The 10,501-nt window shown below is 43.5% G+C and overlaps 1 protein-coding gene across 1 annotated transcript; it reads right to left on the reverse strand.

Annotated features, from left to right (window-relative positions):
* Positions 1–1,134: 1,134 nt before the first annotated feature.
* On the reverse strand, positions 1,135–10,227 carry KLF6 (Kruppel like factor 6). Its single transcript, XM_010394882.2, has 4 exons — positions 9,718–10,227; positions 6,257–6,830; positions 4,407–4,530; positions 1,135–3,989 (listed from the first exon to the last, which is right to left on the reverse strand). Exons 1-4 carry the CDS (start codon positions 9,817–9,819, stop codon positions 3,938–3,940), a joined length of 852 nt encoding a protein of 283 aa, XP_010393184.1. The 5' UTR covers positions 9,820–10,227; the 3' UTR covers positions 1,135–3,937.
* Positions 10,228–10,501: the final 274 nt, after the last annotated feature.

The raw sequence follows: 10,501 nt of genomic DNA on the forward strand, positions 1-10,501 counted from the left end.
AAATATCTCAATCCCTAAACCTCAGTAGCCTTTTCTATTTCTATTGAAACTTTAAGTTTCCCAGAAGACTACTGCATTTCATTGTTTGAAATATCATACCAGCAGTAAAATTTAATGTACCCCTCCCATTGCAGATCATTAATTTGCTTAAATTACCATTTCTGCCATGCCTAATGGAGGCATTATGTCTATTTACTAGTCCACTGCAGGACTGAGGAAGGTGGCAAGGTTCCCTTTTCCACATTGCTTCTGCCTCAACCTGTATTTATTGTTCCAGTTCTTTTGCATCACTTTAGACTATTTCTAAATCATCTATATCCAGGATACGTTAACATGAACTGAATTCACATGTTCAAAGCCAGTTTCTCAGCATAAAACTTTGCCATTTTGCCAATGTTTTTACTCAATGCTTGAGGGACTTTTAACACCAGCATGAGTGAAGCAGGAGCCACAAGGCAACATCAAACAAGTTCTGCATGGGTCGCGAGCCAGGGTGCATGCCACACGTGCTTTGAAGAGCCACTGCTCTGAAAGAATGTGGTTCAGAGAGGCTTGTGTTCAACTGGTTGAAGGTCATCACCACCATATGGGTCAGGTCAGCCCTACAGCAGCCTCAGATGTGTGTCTGGAGCAGGCAGATCTCATGCAGTTCCTTCCCACAGCTGCACCTCAAGGTTTTGGGCTTGCTTCCCCATGGACCAGGCCGCTCCAAAGCCCACATTCTGCAGCCACTGTCAACGACAGGTGCCTGCCTGCAGCCCTTTCTGTCTTTGTCCTTCCCTTTGAATGCCCACTGAACCTCCTTTCCCACACGCCAAACTCGTCCCATGTGCATTCACCTCTTCAGAACAAACGATTTGAAATGAAGTGCAGTCTTGCAGCAACAATCACATTAACTATTTATTCCGCTGAGACAAACCATGAGTCAAGAGCAGCTTTTCAGATATGGAAGAACTTCTAGTTTCTACTGCCAAAATTATTTTCCCAACAGGGTTTGTCTTCCACAAAGTGACCTGACCCAAAGGTGTTTGTACCCATGACCAGGAAGGACTGAAGACAAAGCAGCAACATAGTACTTGACATTGTTTGGTGTATAGGACTTAGAGAGGAGAAAGATGAAAACAGACACATGATGCTGATAAGAATTTCTTTTTATGTTATTCCAATAAAAAATACATTCATACAGAAATATAACAATCTTGCAAAAAACAATTTCAAATAAAATCTTGTAAAACAAAATTTTTACAAAAATCTTACAAAGAGATTCTTTAGATAACAGGGTGCTTCAAAAACAAAAAAAGAAATTTCACTAATAGAAACTTTTTCTTCTTAAATTTCAAGCAAAAATGTTTTATTTTTTTTTATTTTTCAGCTTGATTGAGGCTCAGTTATCACCTGAACAAAATGTACTTGCTTATTAAGAAAATTACAGGCATTTGACATATGGCACACAGCCCCACCCCATCCACACAAGTCTGATGGTATTTCACAATTGAGACAAGCCAGTGCAAGTTTTTTTTTTGTTTGGGGTTGGTTTTTTGTTTGTTTGTTTTTGCTTTTCTTTTTTTTTTTTTTCTTGTTTATAAGAATTACGGCTAAGCCAAGGACAATGCAAACAAGGAGTTAAAAACACAACAAAACCCAATCGTAAATAGAAATCCATCTTCTGGAAAATTTTGTCTGTTTGGGGGAAGAAAAAAAAAGTGCATATTCAGGCAATTTAAACCAAAAATGAAATGAGAATGATTTAAGCCTGTGTGTTCCATAGAACCAGATCACTTGCATATACTTTTTTTAAACCACTTATCTACATACATTTCCAGGAAGATATACCAAAATATTAGCAGAGTAAGCAAGACTGATAATTAATAGTAAAAGAAACAGGTCACATGTTTCATTGCATCGACTGTAGTGAGCTGGTTTAAAAAAAACAAAACAAAACTGGTTTTGGACAGACTATACCTACTCTAGGAAAAAACAGTCTTTATTTTAGCTGAACTATGTAAAATTAGAGCTCAACCACCACAACGACTAGCTCACTTACAGGTCCTCCAGTAAGCTGGAAGGCCAAAACCCGAGTGTACTTCTTCTGCACACAGCTAATATTCTTTTAGCATGCCAATATTCGGTTCATATCATTCTTAAATGGCCACAGATACGCTATTCCAGACAACCTAATAACTACAAAACACAGTCAGCAGTCTGAGAAGGACTGAATGCCAACAAAGCCTTTAGCATACCATTAAGCTAAAGGTAAAGCCTCTAAAAATGCTAGATTTTAATTAACTGTATCTTTCATTTCTTTGTCTCCTTAATGACCGTATTGCGGGGGGGAAGGGAGAGCGGGAATATTTTGATGGGCTGTGGCATTTTCTAGCTATGTGTTCTAATTTTTTCCTTTTAAAAAAAATATTTATATATTATCTATATATATACACACATACACAGACTGTACACACAAATATACATACACAATTATTCTTCTGCCCACTTTTAAAAAAAAAAGTAATATAGTTTCTTTCTGTATGACCAACAGATAGCTAGATATATAGATGTGAAACTTGTGCCTTTTAAGCAAATACATCTTTTAATACTTCTGTATCTTTAATATGTATGAAAACTGGACATATTAAGTACAGTTGGGGTGTGTATATACACAGTTGTTGTGCAAGGTCAATATAAAAAAAGTCTCAAGGTGGCAGAACTGGTCAGGTATTCAATTGGCATATGCATTATACTGTAACACAGTCAAATTGTCTAAGTTAAACAAATACTGTACTGACATGAATGACTTTTCTCTATATTTGTCTTTGTGAAGGAGGACCCTGGAAGTAACCTTTTTTTCCCCTCATATTATACATTTGATACAGTACAATGCCAGGTGAAAAGAGAGCCTTAATAAAGCATGCATCACCCATACCCCTGTATAAGACCCCCTGCAAGAGAAGGTCACTTGCATAAGGCACCATTATTAAGGTCAACAGTGCATTAACAGCTAGAAAACCAGAAGTTAGTCCTCAAGGCATAAATAAGAGAAAAATTAGCTGCATGAGAAAAATCAGTTTCTAACCAATAGTGGTTTTATCCACCCAACAAAAAAATTATTCATGTTCCATACATTATGTAACATTAGACCAATTGTATTTTAGCTGCTCTTAACTGGAATCAAAACTGCAGTCCTGATTAAAGAATGGAAAAGCATATAGTTCCCCAGAACCATGCAATAACCTTTGTATTATAATGAAAAGTTATAGTTGTGTTACATTTGTAAATACACAGCTTATACAATGGATTACAAATGAGCTCTGTAGCAAGTAAAACAAGCTACTTGACACATTGCACGTTTAATAGCTGCACCAGACACCTAAAGCTCCTCTCACACAGGAACAGGGAGGTCCCCCATTTCCATTCTGGCATCCTGACTCTTTTTATTCCCCCCTTTCCCCTCTCAGGTTTTCCCTCTAAAAAGGTGCAGACACCCCTCCCCCCACCCCTTGGAAATGATTGGTGGTCGTCCCATCTCACAAGATATTCCTCACATACAAGACATTCAGACTATTTTTTTTCTCTTACAGTTATAAAACAACCACAAGAAAAAAAATGTGCCTCAGCATACAGTCATCAAGAGATCCTCATCGCATACAGTCGCCCAATCATTAACATTCTCAGTGCACATGCTCACGGCAAAGGCTTAGGAGCCACTCAGAAGGTTAGATACCAGTGTATGAGTCCAGGAAATCCCAAACATCACGCACCGCGGTTGCTATGCCGTTCTTACATGACTTATTAGCCCTCAAAAGACCTTCAAGGAAGTGAGGTCCTGGAGGCAACTGGGTAGGGTGCAAAATGGCATGCTTTGGCTGGAACACGCATCCCTCCGCTCAAGGCTCTTCAACCTTGACGCCTCTTAGCCCGCAGGATTCACCTCTTGACCCATTCAGAGGTGCCTCTTCATGTGAAGGGCCAGGTGGTCAGACCTGGAAAAACACCTGCAAGGCAAGAGTGAGGCTGTGCGTTAGCCCACGGCCGCCGGCACACGCAACGCGACACGCGGGGCTGAGGCACCTCCCCTTGCTCTGCTGCTCCAAAACACAGCTGGTGGAGGAGGGATTTGGCATTCCCGGGATACACAGGAGTATTCAAGGTGTCTCTGGGCACCCAGGAGCTCTGCAGATGGGTGGACTGTGGACTTCTCAACATTCATCTGCAAGATCAGGCTACAAACCACTTCCCAACGATCAGTAAAATGGAAGGGTTTTTCTAGTCTAAATATGCAGTAGTTCCTTAAAACTACCAGACACAGTTATGTTCCCAAATAATTCCTACACAAGCAAAAAGCAGCCTAGACTGGCTTTCCAACAAGCATTAAAAATAACTATTTAAAAGGGTGCATTTCAGTCACATACCTGTCACAGTGACTACATTTAAAAGGCTTGGCACCAGTGTGCTTTCTGAAGTGTCTGGTTAATTCATCACTTCTTGCAAAACGCCACTCACACCCTTCCCATGAACATCTGTAAGGCTTTTCCCCTACAAAGAAAGCAGATTACATGTTAGTCATGATTTCATTCAAAGACAGGTTCTATCATTTTCTATGTAAACCTCCTGCACTTCCCCAAAGACAGACAATTTTATTTAACCTATCTGAATGCTTCAGAACACGTAAGCATAGAAGGCTCACAAAATTCACCCACGATTCCTACTTATCTTGCTGCAACAGCACATCAAATAATCTCACTCTTATGAAAAACATTAATTTAAAAAAAGTGATTAAACAGGCTTCCAGGAAACAAAGGAATCCAGCCCTCTACCATTCCTGTTCATCCATAAATGGCAGGCTTACTCCCAAACAGGTACCATTCACCTCATAAAGGTGATTAAAGACAGCACAGCTAGGCTCCAAAATGCAATTAGGCTACTGTATTGCATCAAAGTTCTCTGTCACTCACTCATCTGCATAACATGCAACCTCCTTTCTGCTGAGCCACTTATTCTTGGAAAAGCCTGCATACCGCTTTGAATACTGCTATTTCAGCATTCAAGAAATACCACTTCCATTCACAGGAACGTTCTCAACCAGACAGCACCAGAACACCAGTTCTGCAATACTTCTGAGTCTGGCAGCTATTTATGTCTGCTCAACAACCACGGTTTCAGTGGAAGTTGTTTTTTTCTCTTGAAATAATCCTGTTTTATCTGACTTCTGCATGACAATGGGAGCATCCGAGCTTGCTCAGACTTCCCATAAAAGCCACAAAATGCTGAGCACGAGTGAAAATAGAATCTTTTCCTTGAATTCTCTTTCCCACATCTTAGGGGGAAAAAAAAAAAACAAAACAACCATCCATATAGGTGTTTGCACTGGTACACCAAGAACACCAAACCAGCTCCTCACATTAAGCCATGACTACTGATCCAAGGCACAGCTCTATGCATCTAACTGCTGTCATAAAGAGATGTCAAATAATAATGCTCAAACAAGCACATCAGCACGCTAGTTCAACCATAAAATATTTATAAAAGCCCTGAAGTGTCTATCTTCCTCACTTTCTTTCCCAATAATACACAGGATTGTTATTTTTAGTTCAGGTTTCATAACAATAAAATGCTGTTGCTCAGTAATTTGGCATCAAATTATACAGTAGATCGCGCATTTTTAAGTCCAGTTGGGCAGATGTGTCAGAAGGACAACACCATACAGTGGGCTTTCCAAGATTTTTTGCTGATGACACACATTAAAGTGTTAAACGAGTTACAAATATAGCTATACTTAATATAATCAAGGCCTTGGTATGTCTGATAAAATAGACCCGATGTGGTCTGAAGCATAAAAAACAAGTTCTTAAAGAGTATTTGGTGATCTGACCGATGTTTGCATATACATCCCTTTTTTTTAGTAATAAAGTCATAGCTCACTTTTACTTTAGAAATAATCATCATGAAAGGCCTGGCACCTATTTTGGCTGGACCTTTGCTCCTGAAGACCACGTGCTGCTGCAGCTTCCCAACTACTGCCTGCTTAGACAAGTAGCTCCTATTTGCTATGACAGCAGTCTAATCCACCACCAACTGCCCTGGCTCATGAAGAGAATGAGGAAGTGATGTCGTCCATGCTGGTAAGCCTCTGCTACTATTACATCATCTCTCCAAACCTGGGCTACCACCCAGTGATTGAGTAATGCTGTGACACCACTACCACCACCAAGGGGTATCCCTACAGTAGCTTCCAGCTCTTAAGAAGCATAGGGTTACTAACCTGTATGAGTGCGCTGATGTGCTTTCAGATGTGAACTTTTGGTGTAAACTTTTCTGCAACCGTTAAAATGACACCTGTGAACACGCCTTCTGCCATCTGGAGAGGTGTCACCATTGGAGGGTGTACCTTTTTCTGCAGTCTTTCCAGTGGTACCGGTACGGATTTTCCCCGGTGAATGCAACTCACCCGGCGTACAATTCCATATCTGGGAAGAAGGCTCCTTGCTCAGCTCAGGAGACGAAGGGGGAGTGGAAGTGACAGATGAACTCAAGTTTCCTGAACTGGCTAAAACATCACTTATAGGGTCAGAGGTAAACTTTGTCGTGGGTGAGAGCTCCTCAGAGCTGTCTGAAGATTCACTGCTCACATCAGAATTCAAACTGTTGGTCTCTAAGTTCTGACTAGCAAGATTGTCCTCTTTCGGGACACATGTGTTCTTCAGTTCAGATTCCTCCTTTTTCTCACGTGCCAGAATAATTTTGGTCCAGAGATCCTCCTGGCTATCAAATTTGATTTCAGATGCAGAAACATAACAGGGTTCACTCTGAAGATACCGTTCCAGCTCCAAACATGTCTACGTAAAAGAGAAGTAAGAATAAAGAGAAAAGTTACAGGCCTGCTTAAAAATAAACCAAATTATTTTACACTTCAAAAAGCATGCAGGAATGTAGTACGTTCGATTTGAGGTTTCTAGGTTCAAAACAAATTAAAGGCTCCTCAAGCTGTAACTAGGTGACTGTTACGATGAAAAGAAATCAGTTTTCGAGACCTGGGCAGGAGTTCAAACACACAGCTGAAGGTGCAAGTCAGCTTTGGTTTCCAAAATAGCATTCTAATGACTCAGTCAAATTATCATCACTCTCATCATAAAATCTGTGTTTTCAGTAGGCTGATGTTGAAAACGACCATAGAGAACCACAACATATAACCACGCTTCGCTCCTGCACCTTGACTAATTTCAAGTTGTTTTGTATCTCTCTCACACAATCATGAGGCTGAAAGGACCCAACCGAATACAACGTGCTCTGACACCCAGTAAAAACCCTAACTCTGCGTCAGAAAACAAAGCCACATTTCAGCAAGGCTGCAGAGCTGCCGGCCTGTCTTCTGGGAACATCAATGGAGCAGCAGACATCCTCCCATTTCCTGTGCATGAGAACACAGCACACTCGACTTTCAAAGAATGTCATTTCCAAGCGCACTGGCATGCACACCACATAACTCAAACTGCTCCCATGCATGTTCAGATGAACATGGAGAACTTCAACAACAGAGGAGAGGGGAGGAAAAAAGTTCCAGAATAGAAATGTACTGTTCTATAGGATGGGACACGGGAAATTACTCTGAGGTCCTGCTGGGAGTCCCACAATGAACAAGAACTTTATCTACTGGCCAAGAGTGCAACTGTATGAGTCATCTCTTTCTTTCACGAAATGCCAAAGGAGACTTCCTTTTAAAACCATGACTATCTGCCAAGAAAGTACTCTGCAAATGTACATGTAACAGTACATGGACAACTTACCCCCGACCACATTCCCCTCGACTCCATGAAACAAAACAAAACAAAAAACAAAACCACCCTAAATGGGTGAAACTGTGGGTTTCAATTTCAATTCACCCTGCTGACTTTCTAGCCATTTTCAGAGAACAAAAAAAAAAAAAAAAAAAAAAAAAAAAAAAAAAAAAAAAACGTGAACTGTTATGGCAACAAGCTGATGTTTTGGGATTATTCTTTCCACTATAGGAAACGAGCCATATGGAAGCTTTACACAGAAAATGGACACACCAAGTTTCCAAATCAAACGCGACTTATTTTAGCTAGATCATATTTTCCAAGCCCGGTAGCAAAACCTGGTCCCAAATGCCACACATTCCCCTCACAGCCCCCTTCCATCTGCCCATGAGCAGAGCCGCCATGGGAGCAACCTCTTTTCTCCCCCAGCACCGCTCCAGCAAACGGGGTCACATGCTCTGGTCAGGCTCGGAGTGTAGGGAAAAATTGGACAGAAAAATCAGAACCACAAACAACCCCCAAAACCAAACCCACTGTTGCACACGGTATTTATGTATCTGTCTGTAATTAGGGAACTGGGTTGCAATGCTGCTAAAAACAAAAAGGGTTTCTACAGAGACAGCACAATAGTGCTTTGGTTTTCCGTGAAAACAAGCAAAAAAAGCATTTATTAAGATCTTGTTAAACTTTCATATCCCCGGCTAATTTAAATTCCTCATTAGATAGATTAGTAATGGGGAGCAGAGTGAAGCTCTCCGAGTTTAAATGCCTCTGAAGGCTACTGGGAACGAGGGCTGGCGCTTCGCCAAGCGCCCGAATGCCTGAAGGAAACTACTTAGCTCCATTTCAATCACGTACTATGGAGCTGCCGCTCTGAAAGGGGAGCGGGGGGAGGGAGGAAAAAAAAAAAGTCATTGCATACAATTAGTAGGCATGTGAAGGTTGTAACACTTTGCATTTCAACCTTCTGGGAAAGGCTCCTTCGGTCCTTCTGCAAAGGCAGCAGGTATCTGATCCGGTGGCCGGGCTGAGCAGCCCCCGCCGCGGAGCGAGCGGAGCGGCGGCCGCGCTGCCCCGAGCTCCGCACGGCTGTCAGACCCTGCCAGCCCCGCTGCTTGCATCACAGTAAGGAGAGAAAGGGATTTAAAAAAAAAAAAAAAAAAAAAAAAAAGGGAAAAAAAATATGTCCATTAAAGGGAAGGAGCCTCCGTTCTTCTCCCTTCCCGGCCAGGGCAATTAGCACAAGGGGATCGCTGTCATATGACTGACAACTCACGGGCTCGACAAAGCTCCCTGCGCTGGGAACAGCCACGCTCTATACATGTATTTACACATGCACATACACAGACATGTGTACCGACACTCCTGGAGGGCTTTTCCCCCACCTTTGCCAGGAACAAAAACAATAATAGTATAAATTTGCAGGAAAAAATTAAACAAAACAAAAAAACACCAACACCAGCAGGAAAAAAAAAAAAAAAAAAGAAAGCACAAACCCACAGCACAGGGCGCAAAGCAGCCCTTGGCCAAGGCAGGGAGCTCGGATGACAAGACCCAGCTGTGGAGTCTGGACCTGGTACAAGCGCAAAACTTTTGCCAGGACTCGGTGTGGAGCGAGCGCCGGCTCCGCGCGGCTGCGGAGCGGAGCGGCCGCGGGCGCTGACAGCCCCCGGCAGCGCCGGCGGTAAACAACGAGAGACGGGGATGCGCAGCTCCTTCCATCCGCCTCGGGACTGTTCCCCCCAGACAGCCGTCTGCTCAAAGCCGAAACACCTGCTTCAAAACATCTCTACACATTTGTGCTGAATTCTCCCCAAACTCCTCGCTGACACTTGGGCTTGATTTTTTTTTTTTTTTTTCTTTCTTAAATCCGCTCATCCTTTATCCTTTAATACGGCTTTAAAAAAAAATCCCCGACAACAACAACAACATCGACATCCTCGTTTACCTGTTGCCAATATTCCTCCAGGGACGGCAAGGCTGAGAAGTAACCCGTGTCGTGCACAATCTGGAGTTCCTGGAAGATGCTGCACATTGGGAGAACATCCATGTCTCAAGTTGCAACAACAAAGTCAGTGCTGGTTACCAAAAATACAGATGCCTCCTTTATGTGCAGGGGTTGCGGGGTGTGTGCGGGGGGGTGTCAACCTCTGCTCTCAGTTTCCAAGCCCCCCCCCCTTCCTCCAGAGATGAAAAAAAGAAAAAAAAAATAAAATTGTATATATAGAGAGATATATATTAATTCCTTGAGGAGCTCGGGGAGGAAAAAAGACCCAAAGTTTCATGCAAAGTTTAATCGCACAGCAGGGCAGGACGTCTCCCGGGGCGGGCGCGCGGCTGTCCCCCCTCCCGCGGCCGGCGGACCTGGCGCAGGAGCGGCCCAATATTTGCAAACACGGCGCGGACTCTGGCGAGCGGAGCCCCCCGCAAAACTTCCCTATTCAAAGCTCTGCCCCGGCCGCGCCGCCGCCCCGCCCCCGCGCCCCGCCCCCGCCCGCGTGATCCCGGCGCGCCGCCCGCCGCCGCCGCCCAATCCCCGCCGCGCGCCCCCGCGACCCGCGTGCCGATGACGTCAGGGCCGCCCAATCGCCGCGCCGCAGACATCGCGGCTCCTCCTGGCGTGACCGATCCCGGCCGTGACGGCTCCCGCCATTGGCCCGATTCGAAATTCGCCCCCTCCTGATTGGCCGGCCCGGCGGCAGGCTATTTTTAGCAGGGTATATAAAGCGGGG

Source organism: Corvus cornix, chromosome 2 (assembly GCF_000738735.6).
Source record: "Corvus cornix cornix isolate S_Up_H32 chromosome 2, ASM73873v5, whole genome shotgun sequence".
Lineage (NCBI taxonomy): Eukaryota > Metazoa > Chordata > Aves > Passeriformes > Corvidae > Corvus > Corvus cornix.

What these genes read in the sequence shown, in the direction of transcription:
- KLF6 (XM_010394882.2), bottom strand. Translation starts at nt 9,819, where the DNA reads ATGGATGTTCTCCCAATGTGCAGCATCTTCCAGGAACTCCAGATTGTG. An exon ending in ACATCAGCGCACTCATACAG is followed by an intron (nt 4,531 to 6,256) that starts GTTAGTAACCCT and finishes CTTTCTTTGTAG; the next exon opens with GGGAAAAGCCTTACAGATGT. An exon ending in AAATGTAGTCACTGTGACAG is followed by an intron (nt 3,990 to 4,406) that starts GTATGTGACTGA and finishes CTTGCCTTGCAG; the next exon opens with GTGTTTTTCCAGGTCTGACC.